Here is a 23,091-nt window from a genome sequence, read left to right on the forward strand (position 1 = left end):
TGGGCTACCCCCAGAAATGTGGTTAAGTTCGGTAGAGACCATGGTCGGGAAGCCGGGTGGAGACCTCCGAGGCGCTCCGGCCGGGAGTGTGGACACCCTACACTTCAGTTTCTATATGGCCTTGCTTTGGTTAGAGTTCTGAGTGTATGGCCATACGTAGTCCAGATCGGCCTTCCTATTTGCTGTACGCAAGCTGGGTGGAAATAAGCTGCGGCGACGGTCCCTGCGCGGGTCTCATCGGAGTGTCAGCGGCGATGTTGACCCACGGTGGGGTCTTATAAGGTGATCAACAAGATAAGGGAAATCCGGGGTTTGCATTGGCAAGAGGCGTACTTTATCGAACACCACGGGTCGAGACTGGAGACGCGCGTTTGGCGCTGCCCGTGAGCGTATCTGAACCTCGGAGTGCATCCAGCCCGACAACTTGCATATGGGACTCGCTTTGGTTACGAGTGTACAAAGCTACGATGTATAGGAAGAGGGACCATTCGAGACAGTGTATTAAGTAAAATAACGAATAGAGAAATATATTCGTAAACAAAGGTGATCCACCACAAGAAGAAGATAAGTGTGTTTTTAGGACAAAGGGGGGATTTGAAGCTCATAGCCCAGGACCTGAAAACCCAGGGAGCAGAGACAAAGAGAAGAAAACTGGGCATCCATAATAGAAGAGAACATGATGGGTATAATGCAAAGGTGGAATGGAAGCCCGTCCGTCCGAGCCAAGGAGATGCAATGAAGCCGCCATTTTTTTTCTTTCGTGCTTTTTTCTTTTTTGGAAGTGCCTTCATGGCTAGGCCAGCGCCTTGCGTGCTGTCCATTAAGAGATTGGGCTAACGCAGTTGAATATCAGAGAAGAGAGAGAAGGCAAAAGAGACGCCGAGGCACCGTATCGCGAGGTATGATTGATCTCTGCGGGTGATTATTATTGTTTAATGGGAAGGCCGAATAGGATAAGAAGGCTGTGTGACAAGTCCGTGACTCTGGGATATCTTTCTTTGGGTCGTGGAGATCATAACGTCATGGCAGAGGAACGAGGAATGAGAAGAGGAGGCCGGAGAAGTGACATTAACGGTTTATTGGCGGGAAGAGTCGGCCGACGGGGCGCGTGAGGCCGGTTCAGAGGAAGGCGGGGTGTGCGTAATGACTAGGTCGTCGACCGTGAAGCGCATGCGGCCGCGGCTGGAGTTGGCGGAGGAGTGGGTTGAGTCACTGTCCAGACGGAGAGACTCCATCCGCTCCAGCTCGTCGTAGTCAGGCAGGGGTAGCGGAGAACCGTGGTAGTCTTCCATGACACTGCGAGTGTCATCCAGCTTGGTGTAACCGGGCGGGCTGGCGGGAACGTCCTCGTAGACAGGAGGCATCTCCTCGTCCCAACTGATACCAAGGCCACTGCGCTCCGTGACGTGGAGGTTGAATTGCATGCGCAGGACGCGGGCGGCGCCGGTGGGGGTGATGAGACGGGTGTTGCGGTTCGGGCAGAACTCCTCCGCTACGATTAGCTCAATGACGAGGTTGTGCTTCACCTCTAGGCCGCCGGGAGCCTCCATGTCGCACACAGGGTTGGTGGTCGGGTTGATGCTGGCGTCGAACTGCAAGCTGATTTCGCCGCCGGCGGTGTCGAAATCTGTCTTCCAACCGCTCTTCTCCTCGTTGTGGCCAATGATGCGGGTCTCCTGGTGCAGGACGCCCTTGTTCTCACCGCCGATCTTGTGGGTGTGCTTCTGGCATGCGGTGGAGATGATCTTCTGGTGCTCCTCAATGCGCCACATCATCTTGCGCAGGCGCCAGCGCGTCTGGGTTTCGTTGCCCTTGTCTACTACGCCGCTCAAGGTCATCTCCACCGGGAACTTGCCAATGGGGTGGACCACTGAGGGCAGGACGATGCGGCCTGTGAGGTTGGTGGGAGGGAAAATGCGGATGGAGGACTTGTCGTTGCCGGGGATCAGCGCACGGCGGACATTCAAGGGCAGCTTCAAGTTGAACTCCTCGCCCGCGGTGCTGTGGGCATGCGCCAGCAGGAAGTACTCGATCTGGCCCAGGGAGCCATTGCAGGAAGCGGGCAGGTGGCCCGGGAACAGGTAGCTGAAGGGGAAGTCGTGCTCACCGGCCTTCAGGTGCAGAGCCTCGGTGAGGAAGTTCCACCGGGTGAGCTCCTCCGTGCGGGTCGCGCAGTTCGGGCAGTGGCCGGACACGGGCTTCTTGGTGGTCGTCTTGGAGACCAGGCGCACATCAAACTGGTTGAGGGTGACTTCGCCGGCCTCGGGGATAGTCACACGCAGTCGGCCGGAGAACAGAGCGCCCGTCGAGTTGTTGGGGTTGCCGTAGCAGACCAGAGGAGGAGACTCGACCAAGACCTCGAGCTTGGCGGATGACTGAACGAGCTCGTCCTTGCTGAGGCGCTCCTTGGACCGGCCAGGGCGTCCCAGGCTCCGGCGCTTCTCCTTGCTGTGGTCCCGGTGGGGGTGGATCAAGTGGTCCATGGAGAAGGACAAGCGGCGCTCGGGGGAGCGAGCCCGGTCCGGGGTGCCATGCGGCTTCTTGGGGCCGTGATGCGCGATCTCATTGACAGAGGTGGTCGACGACGAATTGGAGTGGATGGGAGTCGACGAGAGCGACGAGTGCAGAGAGCCAGAGCCCCGCACGAAGTTGGGGATCAGACGGCCCGGCATGGTAATGGGGTGACCTTGCTGATGTCTCACAGGTGGCGGCGATGTGAGTTGATAGGAAGGTTGAGGGATCTGTTGATCTGGTGAGGCCGTGGGATGTCGATAGCAATGGCTTGTCCGGTTTAGGAAGCAATGCGGTAGTGGAAGAGTTGAGAAGTAAAGCTTGCAATCCAGAACATAATCCACTGGGTAGGTGTATAGGGAGTAGTAGACAGAATCGCCGAGTTCATTGGCAGCAGCGCTGCTTTTGAACCTTTGTACACGATCATGTGCTTGAGCCTAAAAGCCACCGAATCCGTGGAAAAGCCTTGAACCGAAGAAAAATTTCTAGCTGGTTCCCACTTGGTCCCATGCGGTCAGCCAGGTACCGGACAGCCATTCGTTCTAGTCTGGCCATCATCTAGAAATGTGTCTGAAACGGGAAATCACAGGGGGAAAAAGAATTAAAAGAAAAAGAAAAATCAAATTCCAAGAGTCACATCCAAGTGGGTCGTGCTATATATCGTCATAGCGGGTCCTTACCATACACGTACCGCCGCCGTACACGCCGATTACGTCGTCTGCGATATTCTTAGATTCTTCCATGCTTTCCAAGCAGGACCTCGTGCACGCTTGGGACGAGCGAGAGGCACTGCACACTACGAACCCGTGGAAATGATACCCGATTCCCGAGGCAGAGTCATCCTTGGACGGTGCCGCCCTCTCGGCCTTGTCCCCGTCCACGTTCTCTCCTCATTGTGATGCGCACGCCGGCTCCTCGGATCTGGTGCCGGTGGAAATTGAACCAACAAACTCGAATCTTCCGTCTCGAGGAGGATCGCCTGATGCCTAGACGGTCTACCCCACATCCTTGACGTGGATGAGCGGGCATCATTTTGCGATCATCCCAACTTTTCGACTGATCTAGTCTGCATCTGGGCAACCAACAGGGGACCACCTGATGCACGCCCCCAAGCTTATGGAGGAGGCGTGGACGGTGCGGCCAGCGGAGAAGCGGCCGTGCGCCATGAGTCACGGTCGCTTCAGGCCGATGGCAGTCGGACGAGATGCGACCAGCTGGCATGTAGCCGAAGGGGACGGCGGGGTATGCGAACTGGTAGTTATGGTATATACCTGGTAGTTATCGGAATCGTAGTCAGAGGCAGTTGGACAACACATGGTCTACACATGGTCTACACAAAACACACCATGGTACACACATCTGTACAGTAGCGTAGTCCATACTCGTGGCCGGACACATGTATTCCCCGTCCAGCAATCTGTTCGACCCCGGATGCTGAGCGGTGCGACCGACCTGCATCGGCCACCTGCAAGTGACGGCGTCCGAGCCCTGCCAGCACTCTGTTTCCGTAGCTCCAGCTCATCGGCCCATGCTGGCTCTCCCCCAGGAAACACGGAGACCTATCTGACCATCGGAGCCTGGGGCTCATGACCCCGGCCTCGGCCTTGGGGTGTCGTGTCGTCCATAGTCCTCCTCGTCGACAGGAGCTCACCTACTGCTCCTCGTCAGCTTGGCGACTGCCGCTATAGAACTATGCCCGGGGCCCGAGGCGAGGCTACAGAGTCCAGATGCGGAACCATCCACGGAGTCGAGTTGCTCGAGGAGGAAATCGCAGCCGGATATTCTCGAGTCGACTACACTACACACTAGGTCGTAATATTCGTCTCCAAAGGAGAAGCTTTTCAGCTGGCGGTGGGAATCGGCGAACCAGTCAGTAGGCGCGGCCGCGACACCAGCCCGCCATGGAACCATCACGTGGCGCCATCAGAGGGCGAGGGGCTGACGGGAACTGTTTCAGTCACAATACACCGCCAGACAGGGCTGATGACCATACCTGTACAGGTCGGTCCAGCCGCTAGTGGCAGATCCTCAAGATTTTGCGCCGAGATTTTTCTGCTCTTATCCGCTTTGGGCAACATATACGCGTGCCAGAGCCCAAGACCCTGATCCACTGCCCTTTTTTTTTTTTTTCCCCCCCTCCCGGCCGGCTTCGTCGCCAAACCACCACCACTAACACCGCCGATTCACCGTTTCTGGGTTAGTGCCTGGCATCAATTCTTCAAACCCCCCCCCGCACTGCACGCCGACGCCATTTTGCGGGGCGCAGGTCATTCGCACTGTCGCAATTTTTCACCCTAGGTGTTTGCGCGACGTCAACCAGCGGTGTCGGGGGTGTGTGCTGTGCATTAGGGACAGTTGACCATAGCTCGCGGAGCTTGAATCGATCATCATGTCTAGTTTAGCCCGGGCGCTGTCCTGAATTGCTCTGTGCCTCTCACGCCGGCCACGGGCGAATCATCAACTCCCTTGCCCGCACTAATTACCTAACAGTTTGCTCTCCTCGCACCACCGCCCACCACCGCCCTGTCGCGACGGGAGATGGGTCCAAAAAAGCATGGCCGGTACCCACTTTGTATCAGATACCTCTGACCTGCAGCTGCGAGCCTGCATCTCATGGCGTGCGCACGGCACTCTGGCCTATGGTCCATGCTCATGCCCAGACCGGAATGCTGAAGAATCGTGCTTGGGGCTCGTGCGTACCCGGGTAGACGGCTTTGACTATTGACTCAATCCTCTCCGCGGAGAAGGCCCATACTGCTGTGGTGAGAGGCGCCTGGCGACCGGGGTTCTGATCACGCCATGTCCGCGCTGCCAGCGGGAGTCGCACTAGGAGAAGCCCTATAACGGAGGCGGCCCCTACCAGAGGCTTATATGGAAACTCTTCGGCGCCCGCGTGGTTCACCCCTTCTTGAAGTTGTCCCCGACCGCACACGCCCTGGCCTTGGAGTATAACTCCCTCGTAGCTTAAGCAGGATTCGGATGTCGATCCATCGGAACTCCCGAATGGAGCCCCCCTGCTCCTCCTCTTCTCCAGTCCCGCGTAGAGTCGCCAATTGAGGGTATTCGTGGAAAGAAGCCAAATGATCACGATTCCACAAATCCCGTTTCAGTAGGGCTACCGCGGGGACGTGCACATCAGATCCCAGGGGCTCGCCAGCTAGCTGACTACACCCTGCTCCCTCTCGCCAACGGAAGATCGGAGATTCCAGCCAATGAAATGAGGTGGCATCCCGTGAAAGATCGAAGGCGTCGGCGCTCCAGCGAACTTCCTCTTTCGGGTCCATCTTCAACCGCTCCGATCAGGATCGTGGCGACATACGAACACTTCAGTGATGGACTCTTATTATAATCGGGAGTTCCAATGTGATTGGGCTAGTCGCTATTACTTGGCCAGCCCAATCAACCTCAAGGACATGTACTTTCCTGACGGGCCACTACCCTCGCCAGCCTGCAAGTCTCACGCTATGGCTGAGGTATACACCTCCAAAATACACCATCAACCGTCAAATTGCGAATAGGGCCCCTAGTTCCTCTCCCACCGTCACGACATCCAACCCTCTCCCATTGCACCATCACCCCATCACAAAAAGGACACCGACCGTCAAAGTTTTCTAGCTCCCGTTCCCATCAATCTCGCCAGATCGGAAAATTCCCGGGTCCCGCCCGCAAAGCCGCCGCGCAGAAATTTTCTGTTAGACCCTCCTTGTTGCGGCCGCTTCCCGGCCATGCCCCCACCCACTAGAAACTTTATACTCGGGCCGACGCAACGTGATGCTTAAAGGCCCCGCCAGTGGCAGCAGTGGCATGGGTCTACGCGCTGTGTTCCCGCTTGCGGTCTAGGGGTGGCAGAACGAGCGGGCTTTACTGGTACATAAGGGATTCGGGAGTGGCTAGGCGGAGCTCATCGCGTTGCACATACTCTGTAGGTACGGAGTACTCCGTACTAGTGAACTACGGGCTCTCAAGGTAGGCGAGCACGTAACGGGAGTCCGGAAAGGGGGCATGGGGCGAAGCGGCCCGCCTAGTGGTAGATTCTTGTAGGCTCGGGGGATTCCGATGGCGTATTAGGCTGGATTTGCCCGTCGGAAAACTCGTAGGGTCTGGGTCTGGGTCTGAGGGAGGCTTTTTGAGGAACTTGGCCGGGTCGATCCAGTTTTCGGCGTCCCGTGTGGACTGGCTGATGTGGATTGTTTATTTACACGGTCGGGCTGGCTGTCAAGACAGCTGTCTTGACGTCGGTCGGGCTGGTCCGATACTGGACGTTTGGAGATTGAAAATACCATTGAGTCTATATGTGCATGGATGATGAAATGTAGAGTCAGACTTGAGTTGTGTGTGTCTGTCAAGTAAGCCATTGAGTCATTGTTGCACAATTTTGACGTCAAAAATGAGCGCATCAGGACCATGGGGCGAGTATTCAGGTCGAGGTCAAACCGTTTCCATAGTGCATTGTGCATTACCAATCACCCTGGCGACCTTGACAATGCGGTCCGACCAGAATGATTCTGATATGTGAAGAACAACAGGCTACGGAGCATATAGACAGGACCTGAGCTCAAAATTGCGGCTCAAAAAATGATTTCATATTCTGAATTAGGCAGGTACAGCAGACAGCGCCAGGCAAAGCGCGAAGACCACCTAAAACCGCCCACTCCGACAATATCCTCCTTTTCTGGTCGCGATCGCATAGTATCGCCAGCGAGGTATCCAAGACGTGCGCTGGATTTAACGTATTCAAGGTCAGTGCTTCCATCTGCAGGTCAGCCATTAGGCGCACGCAGATCATGAAATCAGCCTGATAACACCCCTCCCCGCACACCAAGATATACCCCTTAGCCTCCTGATAAGCACAGCACCGCCATCCAGCACCAATAGCCGTCTTATATACACGCCGTCCATAGATAAGAAGCAAAAGCAACCCATAAATTTAAGCCCATCGAGCCGCCAGCATGACCCCTAACACGTGACCCCCCTTACTCCGGGGGATCGTCCGGCAACAGAAATCATCATCTGAGCTTCCCCCTATTCCGGCACCGCGAGCTTTCGGCCACCGTGTTCTTTTACGATGGCCGACTGAATTGTCCTCCCCTCCTTCACCTTGGAACCATGGGTCCGATGCTTGTCCAAATCATCTCCATCTAATTGTTCATCGTCTGCGCGTCTCCCGAAGCTCGGCCGCGTCCGCGTCGCCGCATCGCCGCATCGCCGCATCCTGTTGACTGGGATGTCCGCTGCGTTTACCCCACCAGCTGTGTCCACGGGTCGAAACAAGCGCATGTCTTGATCCACAATCCTCCGAGCTCCAGCTCTCTCGCCTTGCACCTTGATCCGCCTTTGAAATCAGGCGGAAATAAAAAATAAAAAAGTCCGGGGAACGACATTCTCCAACGTCATTCAGCACGCATCTATCGCGTGAGCGACCGCGGGCCAAGAACAGGAAGGTACTGCGCCAGTACCTTTAAATTGCATCCAGCGACGCCTTTCCAGACTCGCCATCCTCGGCCACGATGTCGCCGTCATTCAATTGGACCGCGCTGGCGGTTGCCATCGCCGCCGTCTTCGTCTTCTGGACCATCTCCTCGACCTCCTCACCCTTTACCCGCTCCTTTCCACGACTCCGCAACAAGCGCATCTGTCTATTGATCGCGCATCCAGATGACGAGGCGATGTTCTTTTCGCCGACAGTGCTAGCCCTCACCAAGCCCGAGCTTGGGAACCACCTGAAAATCCTCTGCTTCAGCACCGGTCCGTCCCTCCAGCTCCCGGATTTGGCCCGTGGCCCTATCCACCTAACCGTCGCAAAAGCAATTGAAGCTAACCCATCGTTCCATCAACAGGCGACGCCGACGGCCTCGGCGAAACCCGCAAAAAAGAGCTCCAGAAATCCGCCCTCCTCCTCGGCGTCCGCGACGAAGCTGACGTCTTCATCGTCGACGACCCCGCTCGCTTCCCAGACAGCATGACCGCCACCTGGGCCCCGGACCAGATAACTTCTCTCCTCGCCTCAGCCTTCACGCCCGAGCTCGCAGCCACCCTGAACGGCACCGCCAAGAAGAACCCCAAGAAGGCGCCCACTGCCACCATCGACGTCCTCCTCACCTTCGACGAACGCGGCATCAGCAATCACCCGAACCACCGCTCGCTGTACCACGGCGCGGTGCATTTCCTGCGCACGCTGATGACGGATAAGGAAGGCTTTAATTGCCCCGTGACGCTGTATACGCTGACATCGACGAGTATGCTGCGCAAGTATGCGGGTGTGCTGGATGCGCCGTTCTCGATGGTGCAGGGTGTCCTGGGGAATTTGTTTGGGGCGAAGAAGGGCGGGGCTGGGGCGGAGGCTGGACCGGCGCGATTGTTGTTTGTTAGCTCTGTTGGTGAGTGGTTGACGGCGCAGTCTGCTATGGTTATGGGCCATAAGAGTCAGATGGTCTGGTTTCGATGGGGGTGGATTACTATTGGGAGGTATATGACTGTGAATGACTTGAAGCGGGAGACGGTCTAACCTGGCGTAGGTGTGGACTTTCTTTTCTTTTCTTTCACTGCGCTTTGCTGTTGCAAACACTTTGGCTGCACTCACTATGATTGCGAATTGGGACACGATCTGTCTCATGTCTGTAAATAATTCGATAGATATGAGCTGACCATACGGCTCTTGTACACAGTCTTGCTACTGAGCAAGGTATTTTCGTCAAGCTACTAAATGAATATAGTCTGCTCCTTCAACAAGGTTCGCCAACCATGCAGTCTATTTGATGGTCCCGCTGGTGTACAGTATAGAATAATCCCGACTAACCGCCATGCCCAGCTGGCATCAAGGAAGGAAGGAAGGAAGGAGCGCCAGAACTCTCAGCAAACTACCCAAGAAATAATCTAGGTAGAATGCACAATCCCAGCAGAAGCGATCCATATCCCCCCAAGCTAACCTTTAAACCCAAGAATGGTCGTCCAGCAGGAACAAGCTGCGCGGCCTGGGTTTGAGCATATCCAGCGCCGCCAGCCGCCCATAGAACCCCCCGTGCGGGTTCTTCTCCGTCGACAAGTCATGACCCGCGGGATATTCCGTCCAGGTATCGCGCAATTTCTTCACAGCCTGGTGGAATTCGTCCGACAGGGGCAACTGGAACACGAACAGCCGGTCCACTGGGGCGATCGTCTTATCTAGGAACGGGTATCTCACGAGTAGGTCATCCCATTTGCTTTCCTCGGACCAAACTAGACGGGATTCGGGGCAGAACAGCTTTTTCTGATCGGACCGGCGCTTCATGGGGATGGTTCTGGACTCGACTTGAAAGGAGCGGCTGCCGAAGCCCTTGGCGCCCTTCATTTCGATGAAGCCTGTCTCCGCGCCGTAGAAAAGCTGGATCTTGCTGGGGATGAAATCCACCCATTCCTCGAGCATTTTGGGCCGTTCCTGATAGTGCCACTCTTTGTCGGAGATGTCATTCCAGCTCTGGACTCGGACGGCGATGTACAAGGCACGTTTGAAAAGGTAGACTTGTTGCCAGACTTGCAGTCGGATGATTTCGTAGGCTTGAATGGCCTCGGCAAGGATGGGAGACTGGAACAACTCTGGGTCTGGTGTGGTGGCGGATTGCCGTATTTGCTCTCTTGCGGCTTCGAGGGCTGGACGCAGACACCTCAGCACGACGGTGCGTGCCTCTGCCTCCTTTGCCCGAGTTTCGACCAGGAGGTCGTAGGCACCCTGGATATAATCCTTGCAATCCTCCAGTCGGCCGTTATCAATACTGACGTTGATCATGAACCGCCAGTTTTGCATTGTTGGAGTGACATTGTAGGGCTCGGAGGTCATGGTGTCGAACACCGACCGGACGAGGTCCAGGGAGATTCGGCCGATGGTGTTGGCCTGGTCGGTCCGCTCCTTGCTTTTGGCCGTTTCATTCTGCGAGAATCGCTCTCGCGAGAGCACGTATGCTCGCTCGAACAGCTCGTGCCAGACCTTCGCGGGAATCGGGACCTGGTAAGACCATGAGATGAACTGGACTGTTCGTATCGCACCGGCAATATCGTTGTTCGTTCCCAGGGCATGGGCCACGGCGAACAGCAGGTTCTCGGTCGGATACAGAGCGGACCACGGGTCGTAGGCCGTTGCGGGTGGTAGCTTCGAGTTGTCAGGCTCCATTTTGAGCGCATCCACGTTGATGTTCCACACTTCGTTCAGCACATGTTTCATTCCCAAGTTATGGCCTACTCGAGCGGCAGCTAACATCATGTTAATATAGGTGCGCTCATCACCGAGGTGTCCCTCTTGTTGCATCTGGTCGAAGAGACGCAGTACCAACTTTCGGACACTCCTTTGCGCTGTCCCATAGCCCTGCCACCCCCGAGAGGGCGGATCACTGCGCCGTTTCTTGTAATTTCTGGGAATCATGCGAAGCCGATAGGCCTCGTCTCCGGTATAGCAGTGATCCCAAACCTTCGTTTCCATGTAGTGGTTATAGCACACCGTATCTGGAACCACGTCCATCACCTTCATAGTGTCCCACACCTGATCCGCGAAGACGCCATTGCCCATTGCGCGCGCACAGTTGAGCAGGTGAGTAAACTCTGCCAACTGCAGCCCATGGCCACTCGCTGTCCTGTAGCGGGTGATAGTGAATAGGTTCTTCACATACTCATCGAAAATCTCCTCGACGCGCCTCAGGCCGTTGGTGAGAATAGCCCATGCGTGCAAGGGACGGTGGAGGTCGCGGAAGGGCTCCACAAAATGGGCGGGAGAGAGTCGGTGGAGCGCCTCAACAAAGACAGTCTGGGGTAGCGACCCGACCAGCCCCGCCGACCGTGGGTCGGTCATGGCTGCCATCACTTGATCCGGCTGGCCATCTTCGATGACACGAAAGAACTTCTCCGCATATTCGCTCTCTTGCTCTGGCGACTCCCATGTGGGAAAGATGACCTCCGCCGGGCCCTCTTCGTGTGCGCCGGCCACATCAGCATAGAGGTGCTTGTTTCCACTATGGAACCCGCGCACAGTGTCCTCGGAGCAAGTCTCGCGCTTCCATTGACGACAAAGGGAGCCCAATCGCTGGGGAGGAGACAACCTAGCGGTAGAGATTGGTCTTGTGCGGCAGGAGACATTCGGCGCCCGTTGTCGTGGAGAGTTGTAGAGATTCTTGTCGGATGCTCTAGGTCGCGACGGATGTAGCCAGGGAGAGGACAGTCTCTCGCCAGCAAGGACAGACCTCCTCATGAGTGCGAGAAAGGCCCAGGGAGAACGATGTGACCAAGATAGAATCTACGGGGGGAAAGAGAAACACACAAGGGGGGAAAGAATGAGGGGGTGCGCTTCGACCCCAGTCCGCCAGGCCAGTTCCCAGGACGCCGTACCGGGTATTTCTGTAACGCATGATTTGGCTACGTGAGGGGACGGTCAGACCTACGGGGCAGGGAGCGACCATTCCCTGCAGGATACAGCGTGCACTTGGTAATGCAGGTAACCCAGTCACATGAGGGGCTAGACTATCGGTGGACTCGGCCAAGTGGAGTCGCATGGGGGCATTCTGGGGATTACCCCATCCTTCCCGCGCCTTGTTTTGATGGTGTGCGTGTTTGCAATTCCAGCAAAATCCGGGGTAAACACAGCTGACTCAGCAACACTGCTGGTTTCCGCGCTAGCCCCAATCAGGCAGCGGACAGAGCTCGCCGATTCTGATCTCCCGGGGTGGCACGGACGGACTGGCCGACAACTGCATCATTGCCCACCACACACCATGGCTGACACCGAGGATGCCGGCGCATCAGTCTCTGAACCTCTGGACCTAGTCCGCCTATCGCTGGATGAGATCGTCTTCGTAAAGCTGCGCGGTGACCGTGAACTCAAGGGCCGCCTTCACGTGAGCTGCCTGGTCACGCACCATCTTCTGGCATTATGCTGATCCCGATGACTTCCTAGGCATATGACAGCCACTGCAACCTCGTGTTGGGCGACGTGGAGGAGACCATCTATGTGGTGGAGGAAGACGACAACGAACAGGAGACGACCAGGGTAGGGCACCCTCGCGAACATCGTGGGGATACGAGTATCGCTAACCAGGGATGTTGGGCGGATAGACCATTAAGAAGCAAGAAGAGATGCTGTTCGTGCGAGGTGAGTGGTGTTTCAACCATATTTCCCCCAATTACGGTCAGTATACTGATCAATTCCTAGGCGATTCCGTCGTTTTGATCTCTCCCCAGGCCTGATCAGCCCACCAACCGCGAATTGATAGAGGAATCGGCGTCTGGCGAGATGATACCTGTTGGGAGGAAGGAAAGGACGGCACATCCACAGACGATCCAGTTGCATAGATATGAGACCATGAAATTGGTTTATGACCCGCCAGTCGGTCCCAATCTTCCTGTAGATGCCCCTCCGTGCAGAGCCGCAAGGCTGCAAGGCTGCAAGGCTGTAGATGGTGACTCTTCCACCACAACACCACACCGCCCCCACTGTTAGTCACCACGTAGTTCTTTTGGTTTCTAGTCACGATGGAGTCACTATGCGTGGCGCAGCGGGACGGTCTATAGACTAGGACGGCGGGTGATGTGGAGCGGCTGTACTTTTTGGGTCGTCCGCTGGCGATGACTCAAGCAAGTGACTCGACCGACTTTATCGATAAAGCTACCCCCGCGTCGCCCTCTTGGTACGGTCTTTCCTTTTCCATTTTTCTTCCAACCTTTCCCTCTCTATGACCCGATTCAATCCTGCTTAGCCCGTTCTTGCAAAATTAAAGAGCAGCGTCAAAGCGATGATCCTTCGAATACAGGTCTGAACTACGCCAGAGTCAAAGGCGATCCACCCCGAACCACCCGCAACGTCACTACCCCAACAATCGATTCACCGTCACTCGACGACCCGTGCAAACTCCCTTTCCAACCCAACTCCACGAAGATGCCCCAAGTCAAACCAAAACTCAACGCCGAAGACAGGAAACGAGGCGAGATCGTATGTAACCCGCGATTGCACTGCGGGTGACCTCCGCTCACTCACATGATTGCCAGGCCCTCAGCGAATTCGCCGAGTACGCTGAACAGCAGCAAGCGCATCGCTCCGCCGTGCCGGTCGCGCCGAGCGATAGCGGATATGAAACCGGGAGCATATCGCGCGAGGTCGAGGAACATGTTGAGCTCGAAATCCTCGATCAGCTTGGTCTGTCCGACGCCCCGCGCACCATCAAGCTGAAGGAGCTTCTCCTTGGGACCGGAGACTCGACCACCGAAGATAGTCTGCAGGTGCTTGCGGGAACGATACAAACGAGAATTGACGAGGGCCATGGAGAAACCATATTTGACCTGGGACTCGAGGATGGCGGCGATCCAATGGGCTTCGACCTTCCACAGTGGGAAACGGCGCTCCAGCACCTACGGGAAGCCGCCGAGACTATCCCCGCCCACTGCCGAGTACTTCTTACCTACAATGTTGGCGGGCCCCAGGAATCGCCCGTGAAAAACGAGCGAATAAAGGGCGCCTGGGGAAAACTTTTGATCCGTCAGGATGCACCTAATATCGAGGAGGTGGCAGAACTTCGCATTGCGGTCGTGGGCAACGTCGACGCGGGGAAGAGTACCATGCTTGGTGTGCTGGTAAAAGGCAGCCTGGATGATGGTCGCGGGCGTGCGCGAGTCAACCTCTTCCGTCACAAGCACGAAATTGAGAGCGGGCGAACCAGCTCCGTCGGCATGGAGATCATGGGCTTCGACAGCCGTGGTGACATTGTCGGCAACACCGCAGGCCGGAAGCTCTCCTGGGAAGAAATCGGGAAGCGATCTGCCAAAGTCATCTCTTTCTCTGACCTGGCGGGCCACGAGCGCTACCTGCGCACCACCGTCTTTGGTATGCTGAGCAGCAGCCCCAATTACTGCTTGCTCATGGTCGCGGCCAATAATGGCTTGATTGGTATGAGTCGGGAGCACTTGGGTATTGCCCTGGCATTGAACGTCCCGGTCATGGTGATTGTTACCAAGATTGACATCTGTCCGCCTCAGATCCTGCAGGAGACGCTGTCACAATTGACGAAGATTCTGAAGTCGCCTGGTGCGCGCAAGATCCCCATCTTCGTAAAAGACATGGAAGAGACTGTCAACACAGCCACCCAGTTCGTCAGCCAACGGATCTGCCCTATCTTCCAAGTCTCCAACGTCACTGGCGAGAACCTGGAGCTCGTCCGGACGTTCCTGAATATCCTTCCTCACCGTGGCCACTACGACCAGGAGGGTCCGTTCGAATTCCTGGTCAATGACACCTTTTCTGTCCCCCACGTAGGCACGGTGGTGTCTGGAGTAGTCAAGTCCGGCGTGATTCACGCGGGCGACTCAGTTGTTGTTGGACCGGACTCCCTCGGCCAATTCACGACTACTACTATCAAGTCTATTGAGCGCAAGCGGATACAGGTGAACGCTTGCTTTGCGGGCCAGTCTGGCTCTTTCGCCCTGAAACGTGTCCGCCGCAAGGAAGTGCGCAAGGGCATGGTGGTGCTAAAGAAGATGGAGACCCCTCCCAAGGTGTATCGGGAATTCGTTGCTGAAGGTCCGCTATCGTTCTGTCCTCCTCTTGGGCGACACGTTGCTAACATTGCTTCTAGTTCTGATTCTGTCTCATGCGACGACCATCAAGCCCAAGTACCAGGCCATGTTGCACGTCGGAGCGGTCAGCCAGACCTGCGCGGTGATCGACATCGATCGCCCCTTCATCCGGACCGGCGATCGCGCCCTCGTGGCCTTCCGCTTCATCCAGCGGCCCGAGTTCCTGGCTCCCGGCGACCGTGTACTTTTCCGGGAGGGTAAAACCAAAGGCCTGGGCATTGTGAAGAGCATTGGATACGACCCCACACATCCTCTCAATCCCAACGCAACCAAAAGCGAGGGCGAGGGCGAGGGTGAGGAAGAAGGCGGGAAAGAGAAAGAGGGCCGGAAAGAAAAAGAGAGGGAGAAGGGTGACACAGAGACGTGAAGAATGACTACATAGATTGCTTCCTGGTCTGTATTTGTACAGCCTGCTGCACTGTTAGACATGCTGTCGCATCCTCACCGATTCCCCATCACTTTCTATACCCCCACGTGACATGACGTCAGATGATGACATGCGCCGATCGACCCTTGAGGATCCGCCAGGCTTCATCATCCCATCGTCCAATAATCAAGCATCATGGAATAATATTGCTGTATATGCGGCATTGTTCGTGTACCCTAGACTCCACTGACGTCGTCTTGTAGACCTGAGACGCTTAGAACGCTGCGCCCCTTCCCACAACTGTCCGTCCAGTAGACGCCCAGCTAATCTATCCCCAGCCATTGATGACATCTTGACCTACTCGAAACGACCAACGTACCTTATCTATAACCCCCCGCGATTTCCCTCCCTCCTACCCTTCTGAAACTCAGACTTCCTCCCTTGAACCTTCCCTTGAACATTTTACAACCATTCTACACCATTCTAAAACCATTCTACCCTCCACATAATCGCCAATCCCTCCCGACACGCTATACTTCCATCCCTTCATCTCCCATCCCTCCATAAAGATGGATGCAGTCAGCAAAGTCGTGAACGCAGCCTCAACCGCCATATGGGGCGACAGCAGTGCCACCCAGCAACAGTCCACACCGCAGAGCGAAGAGCCTATCTCCGGCGTCCAAGGCAAGGGTGTCGCCAATGACCCCTACGACGCTGGTAACCGCGAAGGTAAGTCCCGCATATACCTGCCCACTTCACAATGCATACTGCAATCCGTATCAGCACCCCTTCTCAATGTTTCCCCCGATGACGACGCCCCATCGTCGAAGGGAACAACCTCCCCGGCCTTCTGATGTACATCCCCCCGCATCCCGAGTATGAGTTCAGGCCGAGTACCTCCGCCGTGGGCTATGGACGCGGACGTGAACATGGAAAGGAGCCAGGGGAAACTGCACACAACACACACATATGTCCATGCACATACCGGCACGCGCCGCACGAGCAGCAGGAGCTAATGAGTCCGGATCCCCTAGAACAACCCGACGCGCCCTCCTCAGAAGAGAACACCGCCCCTCAGGAGCCGAGGCTGGATGGCGCAACGACGGAGACTGCGGCAAAGGACACAACCACCGGACTAAAGACCAAGACCGCCTTGACGGAGGATAACAACAATGTCAGCGCCCCCATTCCCACTCCGGCTCCCGTCGTGGCTGCCGTTTCGAGCTCGACTCCGGCTGAGGCTGGTGGTAGCAGCGCCACCAATGGCGAAACCAAGCCTGAGCAGCGTGCGACTGAAAGCACCGAGGGCCAGAGCAGCCAGGCGCCTCATGTGGGCCGCCAGGACGCGAGCCCGGAGGCGCTGAGGGGTCCTCAGGGCCCGGCACCACATCCTGCGGAGGAGTTTGAGGACGAGGCTAAGAGAGTCAAACCTGCGAAGAAAGACGCGGCGCCTGCTGAGGAGAGTAAGTGATTCTTGCGACACATCCATATCATCAAGTCTTATCCTGGAGATTGTGGAACTAACGTCCGTTGGGCGCTAGCTCATAAACCAAGCTCCACGAATAGTTCGTCCAAGAGCAACGACAAGGCGTCCCAAGGAAGCGAAAAGGGTAATGGCGGTGGGAAGCATAGCCCTCTGCACAAGATGAAGGAGAAGTTGAGCAAGGTTGCGCATCCCCGCCATGGCAGCAACAAAGCGTAAAGAATGTCCAAGATTGTTGGTTGATAGGCGCTACTTGTGGCTTTGATTGATTGTGCTTGATGGATTTTGATTGAACTATATCCCCGACGTCTTTGATTGTGATTTAATGCCATCCCTGCCTCCTCGGTTTTGTGATGTTTCGTTTTATCTTTCGGTGTCTATTCTTATGTATTAGTAGGTAATGGAAACTTTCTTGAATAACTATATTCCTCATCATGCGGGATTCTAGGCGATTTGATGGTACTGCCACAAGTCCAAGTAAACAAACCATCAAAATATTCTCTCTTATGTGTAATAACATCTCAGATGGACCCAAAAAGACATGGTTCTACCTCCAATAAAGGACACCAGAAATAGGGTATCACTCGAGCCCAAGCTTTGCAAGAACACCCAACCAAATAGCTCCCTCATAGATCATCAAGATTGAAAACCCAGGCCCTGGCCAAAACGGCTACTCGAACAACAGCTTCAGCTCCGCAATGCGATCCTTCTTCTTATCATCCTCGCCATCGTCACCACCGACACGCAGGCCAAGCGACCCCGCAATATTCATCTTGCGCTCTTGCACACGAAGCATCCGGCCCTCTATCGAATCCTTGACTACAAAGCGCGTCACGGAGACATCGCGCAGCTGGCCCATGCGGTGGACGCGGTCAATGGCTTGTGCCTCGACGGCGAAACTCCACCAGGGATCCATGACGAAGACATTACTGGCGCATGTGAGATTGAGGCCGACGCCACCGGCACGAAGGGAGATGAGGAGCACTGTCGGTGGGGCTTCGGACTGGGAGCGCTTTGCAGCGGAAGGACGGCCCCGGAACGGAGTTTCGTCCTCGGTGTCGATGATCTCATCTGTATACTCCTCGGTCTTGGTGAATTCAGACAGAACGGCAGCGCGAGCTTTCTGGGGCATTGACCCGTCGAGACGAAGGTGGGAAATACCAACCCTGGACAGCTGAGGACCGATGAGATCGAGGAATGAGGTAAATTGGGAGAAGACAACGGATTTTGTGTTCGGTGGAATGCGGGAGAGGTGGTTGATCAGCGCATGGATCTTAGCTGATGTATGGGCCGAAGGTGAAAGAGGGTTGATTCGGCGGAGGGAGATGCGAGGCGCAGGCTGTGAGCTAGAGAGCGCAGGGTCGCAAGCGGTGAATTCGTCCATGGCTGTGGCGGAGTGGGAAAGTGGATGCTTCACGACTTCAAAAATATCTTTCGCGTCTACATCTGCCCGACAGGAGAAGCAGCGAGCTTGTACGCCTTTGTTCATCTGATGCCGCACAAAATCCTCGAGACACTTCTTGCATGCACTATGCCAGCATGCTGTCACCGCGGGCTCGATAATCGGCTCCTCGCAGCAGATCGGACATTCTCCACTAGAGTCTGTTTGAATCTGCCGCAGGGCGTGGGCTGTGAACTTGACAGACCGGTCTTCAGATTCGGGGTTCTCTGTAGATGCGGTAAATTGGGTGATCAATTCCTGCAGATCCATATCATCCTTGAGATTATTGGTTGCATCAAGAGCTGCCGCAACTGTTTCTTCATCCGCAACAATATCCTTGTTGCGCGTGAGAATTGGATGACAGCAAGTCTGACGGAGGCGAAGGATCTGAGCAAAGATGGTGGAGTATGACTGGAGAAGGGTGCCAGCTTCGACATTGTCGTTGTAAGTTCTCTTGGCCCGGGTGTAGATACAGTCGTAGATCTCACGTTCCTGCTCGGAGAGCTCAACTTCCTCAATGGTGACGGTACGCTTGGGCAGTGGGACCAATGGCTCGCCTTCTGGGGTCTTCATTGTCTTGGTCCGTCGAAGGACAAGGGGCTCCAAGACACTTTGGACTACATTAAGGGCGCGGACAAACTCCTTGTTCTCGAAAGGAACGGTAATAAACGTTTTCCAGAAAGAGAAATTGCTCCACGGCTCCACCTTGAGGAAGCGTACAAGACTGAAGAGATCCTCCAGGCGATTGACAATGGGCGTGCCCGTGAGAACCCAACGATGCGGAGCCTGAAGCTCATAACAGGCTCGGGCCGATTTTGACCGACGGTTTTTGATCATGTGGGCCTCGTCCAGAATGATACGAAAGAACTCAACAGAAAAGAGACCACCTTGTGCAGCAGGCGCAATTAAAGACTGGGCTGCAAGCTGGCGGAATTCCGAGAGCACAACTCCGTAGCTGGTGACAATGACATGAGGTGCGGTGGCATATTTGGCCTCGCAGCAGATGTCCCGAAGGTTGACAGCTTTGTCTGCTCCGTAATACATCAGAACCCTCATTGTGCCTGGTTCTGAGGCTTTCAACGCCTCACTCTCCCATTGAGACAGCAGAGAGGTCGGCGCGACCACGAGTGTTGTATAAGGCGCGGAAACCACCCCGGTCGATGAAGCAGGGACCCTCGCTAGGTCGTTCACAGAATTGATGCCATTCGAAACGTCAGGATGAGGCTCAACCTTGTGGGAGTGAATCAGGCTGAGCATCTCGATGGTCTTTCCAAGTCCCATTTCATCAGCCAGAACACCACCAAGGCAGCGTTGCTCCTGAGCAGGGAAGTCCACACTCAAGTCACCGGAGTAAGGATTGACATAGAAGTGATCTATGCCCTCAACAGAGGGTAAGTCTTGGTCATCGACATCCTTGGTGGGCCAGCTATATTCTTCCCACAATGGATGCATTGATCGCTCTCGAGTGTCTTTCTTGTCCTTCTCTTTCGACAACATCCAATGTAAAGCCTGCTTCTGGTACTTGCGGAGGTCCAATCTAAATGTTGGCGCAGGCTCAGCTTCTGGCATGTTGAAATCGAAGGACTGGGCCTTCCGGTATAGGGTGTCGAGCTGATCGTCTTCCAGTTCTGCGGTATCATCTTCGGAGGAAGAGTCATTGGGGTCTTTGCTGGATTTTCCTTTTTCTTTCTCCTTCTTGACGCCGTCGTATTGTTCGGCCATCTCAGCCGCGCGGAGTAAGCCATCTCGCTTATGTTTTTCCGTGGTGGGATTGATCGATGTCGGCTGGAGATTGATTTCATGAAACAATTTCACAAGAGCTACTTGTCGGAGCCGAAGACTCTTTTCTTCGGTACTCTCCTTCTCCTCAAACAGGCCTGTCGATCGGTTGTCATCCCCAGTCCCAACAAAGGGACCGCGCTGGAACGCTTCCTTGCGCAAGAAGCATCTCAGTTGCAAATAGATGGTATCGTTCACCCGCACCCTGTCCGGGATAAATACACAGACTCCCTCGAACTGACACATCTTTTGATCAATCAGGGTTGAGACCCACTCAGCCGTCTCATGCGGCAGCCGCCCAATCTCCTGCCCAGAAGCATTTGTGAATCGCGTCAGGATATCTCCCTTGTTGTTCACAAAGAGTTTGCCTCCGCGACCACGTTTTGCAACCGGCTGAGACCGCGCACGTTCAATCCTCACTGAATCCCCATGCTTGAGGAGGGCCAGTCCACTTCTTGTTGCCCATCCTCCTACACCAAAAGCTCCTATGTATCGTGTAGCTGGTTGCTTTCGCATGACGGATTCATGCTCGAGTGGGGTGCCATCGATATTGGATATTGAAGCGGTGGAAGAAGATGTTCGGCTCGGTTTCGATGTTAATGGGAGGGTCTGCCGTATGGTCGTCGGCATTCTGCCGATGGTCGCTTTCGCAGGTTTCTTCCATGACCCGTCAAAAAATATGTTGACTGCTCGCTCCACGTTGTTAGACGAGGCGGACTGGATGAGTTGCAGCGAGTCGGCAGGCAAGGTTTCTCCAATAATGCTGGTAAATAGGTCCACATCGAACCCGTTCGGTGACGAAGGCTGTGTGGTCGGATGCACGATCGCTTCGTGGGTGACCGGCTGGATCGTTCCATTTTGGAGAGGGGAGGTGATCACTGAATCGTCTGCTGTGCAGTGCCGACGCGCTTTTGACGATGTCGGCGGATTAAGGGGGCTTCCCAGTGTACCAGGAGTAGCTACACGCTTAGCTGGCGGGGTCTCCGGAACGTTGTACTGTGCATCTTGCTCTGTCTCGCGGTCGCCCAGCCCGGGGCAATGGCGAGGTAGAGACGCGTCCACGATCCCCGCGGAGTCTTGCGGGGAATCAGAGCTATCCACGAAGAAGCGCTGTCGTTTCGTTGGGCGATGCTCCAGGTCCTCGCTCATAATCGTGGCTGATACATCAAGGTCGTGGCGAAGAGAGGGAAGGTTGAGTTGGTGAGACGCGCCGAGAAACGCGAAATGGCTCCGATCGACGTCAGCGTCCCAAAAAAATTCCGAATTTCACCTACTGCGGGTTTAGCTATAAGGAGTTCCTAAGATTTTCTTGGTTTTGCCTTTTATTTTTTTATAGGTATTTCCCTCCATTCATTCGGTTCTTTTGGGTTTCATTGTCCTTATTCTTTGGCCAGGCAAAGGGCCCACGCTCCGGACCAATACTAGTAGGCGGATTACATTTCTCTCGGCTGCGCAACCTCAACTTCACCTTTGCACACTCCCCGAATGTCCTTCCTCAGAGAGATCACCCGGCCATGTCGGGCCACAAAGGCATGCCTCACGTTAAGAGGCACTTGGCCTCAGAACAGGCCATTTAGTCGGACTGCATCCGTCTCCGCGCCCATCACCGCGGAGGAAGTCCGCGGCGCACATAAATACTGTGTTTCCCTCCTCTCGTATGGGACACCCTCTCTTCTCTTCTTCCCGGATTCCCTTGCTCAGAACACCCTCAATCCCCCCTCCCGGAGAACCTATGAGCTGACCATTCGACCGACCATAATAGAAAATATGACCGGCCCTCCTATACCCTGAGCACCTTCATCCCACCCCACGCCCGGTCCTTCTACATCGCCCTGCGCGCATTGAATGTCTCCCTCTCCATGATAGCCGACACTACCTCCTCGCACACAATCGGCCTGATGCGCCTGCAGTTTTGGCGCGATGCGGTCACGAAAACCCTGGCCGGTGCTCCACCCAAGGAACCCGTCGCGATCCTGCTGGCCTCGGCCATCTCTGAGCTCAACGAGCGCACCGAGGGACGCGCAAGGATCACCAAGGGCTGGCTAACCCGCCTGATCAATGCGCGGGAGCAGACGCTCACAAACGACCCGTACCCCAACATCGCAGCACTCGAGTCGTACGCCGAGAATACCTACTCCACCTTAATGTATCTCACTCTGGCCGCGCTCCCGATGACCTCTGTGACAGCGGATCATGTGGCGTCGCATATTGGCAAGGCGGTGGGCATTGCGGCGGTCTTGCGCGGATTGCCGTTGGTTGCATTCCCGCAGCCGGCGCCCCAATCGCCTAGTGGCCGTCCTGGGGGGCTAAGCGGCGGAGCTAAGCAAGGGGCGGTTATGCTGCCCTTGGATATCATGGCGCAGCATGGCGTAAAGGAAGAGGAGGTGCTGCGACGGGGTGCTGAGGCAGAGGGTCTTCGCGACGCGGTGTTTGCCGTTGCTACGCGGGCGAGTGATCATTTGATCACCGTGGACCAGATGTTGAGCAACCTCCGCGCCGGAAAGGATGTTGGACACGATTTCGAGCACGAGGGGGAGGAGGGCCATGAGTACGATCATTCGGTGGTTGGGGGCTCCCGGGGTAGCGAGACGCCCTTGGACGAGGTGAACCGGGCATTTGGTGTGTTTATGCCTGCGATTGCGACGCGTCTGTGGCTGGACAGACTCCAGCAGTACGACTTTGATGTCTTCCGTCCCGAGCTGCTCCGTGGAGATTGGAGACTCCCCTGGAAGTCTTATATGGCATTCCGGCGGAAGCATATCTGATAAGAAACAGGCATGACCAATGTATAATACCTGTACTATATATATATATATAAGACTTGATTATGTGGCGGCAGGGCAAGTGTACAATGTCCAAAGCTGCGAGCATTCCTCTCCTCCCCACAACTTCCGAGGAACTAGCAAGAGGCACCGGATGCCAACGGTG

The 23,091-nt window shown here is 55.5% G+C and overlaps 8 protein-coding genes across 8 annotated transcripts; 5 read left to right on the forward strand and 3 right to left on the reverse strand.

Moving 5' to 3' along the window:
- Window positions 1-1,076: 1,076 nt before the first annotated feature.
- Window positions 1,077-2,672, reverse strand: N7482_007083 (alpha-arrestin; the record flags this gene model as incomplete). The annotated part of the gene is made up of 1 exon (XM_056689208.1): window positions 1,077-2,672. The coding sequence occupies one exon, from the start codon at window positions 2,670-2,672 to the stop codon at window positions 1,077-1,079; it is 1,596 nt and encodes a 531-aa protein (XP_056541637.1).
- A 5,346-nt stretch (window positions 2,673-8,018) lies between these two features.
- On the forward strand, window positions 8,019-9,016 carry N7482_007084 (PIG-L family deacetylase; the record flags this gene model as incomplete). Its single annotated transcript, XM_056689209.1, has 2 exons — window positions 8,019-8,256; window positions 8,349-9,016. The coding sequence occupies 2 exons, from the start codon at window positions 8,019-8,021 to the stop codon at window positions 9,014-9,016; spliced, it is 906 nt and encodes a 301-aa protein (XP_056541638.1).
- Window positions 9,017-9,439: 423 nt separating this feature from the next.
- Window positions 9,440-11,722, reverse strand: N7482_007085 (uncharacterized protein; the record flags this gene model as incomplete). The annotated part of the gene is made up of 1 exon (XM_056689210.1): window positions 9,440-11,722. The coding sequence occupies one exon, from the start codon at window positions 11,720-11,722 to the stop codon at window positions 9,440-9,442; it is 2,283 nt and encodes a 760-aa protein (XP_056541639.1).
- A 520-nt stretch (window positions 11,723-12,242) lies between these two features.
- N7482_007086 (U4/U6-U5 snRNP complex subunit LSM3) lies at window positions 12,243-12,714 on the forward strand (the record flags this gene model as incomplete). Its single annotated transcript, XM_056689211.1, has 4 exons — window positions 12,243-12,365; window positions 12,425-12,517; window positions 12,583-12,619; window positions 12,680-12,714. The coding sequence occupies 4 exons, from the start codon at window positions 12,243-12,245 to the stop codon at window positions 12,712-12,714; spliced, it is 288 nt and encodes a 95-aa protein (XP_056541640.1).
- A 688-nt stretch (window positions 12,715-13,402) lies between these two features.
- On the forward strand, window positions 13,403-15,460 carry N7482_007087 (putative GTP binding protein (GTPBP1); the record flags this gene model as incomplete). The annotated part of the gene is made up of 3 exons (XM_056689212.1): window positions 13,403-13,456; window positions 13,513-15,037; window positions 15,093-15,460. 3 exons carry the CDS (start codon window positions 13,403-13,405, stop codon window positions 15,458-15,460), a joined length of 1,947 nt encoding a protein of 648 aa, XP_056541641.1.
- Window positions 15,461-16,029: 569 nt separating this feature from the next.
- Window positions 16,030-17,162, forward strand: N7482_007088 (uncharacterized protein; the record flags this gene model as incomplete). Its single annotated transcript, XM_056689213.1, has 3 exons — window positions 16,030-16,189; window positions 16,495-16,923; window positions 16,972-17,162. 3 exons carry the CDS (start codon window positions 16,030-16,032, stop codon window positions 17,160-17,162), a joined length of 780 nt encoding a protein of 259 aa, XP_056541642.1.
- A 451-nt stretch (window positions 17,163-17,613) lies between these two features.
- N7482_007089 (DEAD/DEAH box helicase) lies at window positions 17,614-21,312 on the reverse strand (the record flags this gene model as incomplete). Its single annotated transcript, XM_056689214.1, has 1 exon — window positions 17,614-21,312. The coding sequence occupies one exon, from the start codon at window positions 21,310-21,312 to the stop codon at window positions 17,614-17,616; it is 3,699 nt and encodes a 1,232-aa protein (XP_056541643.1).
- A 336-nt stretch (window positions 21,313-21,648) lies between these two features.
- Window positions 21,649-22,928, forward strand: N7482_007090 (uncharacterized protein; the record flags this gene model as incomplete). The annotated part of the gene is made up of 2 exons (XM_056689215.1): window positions 21,649-21,818; window positions 21,926-22,928. The coding sequence occupies 2 exons, from the start codon at window positions 21,649-21,651 to the stop codon at window positions 22,926-22,928; spliced, it is 1,173 nt and encodes a 390-aa protein (XP_056541644.1).
- Window positions 22,929-23,091: the final 163 nt, after the last annotated feature.

Source organism: Penicillium canariense (genome assembly GCF_028826845.1).
Source record: "Penicillium canariense strain IBT 26290 chromosome Unknown utg000004l_segment0_segment0, whole genome shotgun sequence".
NCBI classification, from domain to species: domain Eukaryota; kingdom Fungi; phylum Ascomycota; class Eurotiomycetes; order Eurotiales; family Aspergillaceae; genus Penicillium; species Penicillium canariense.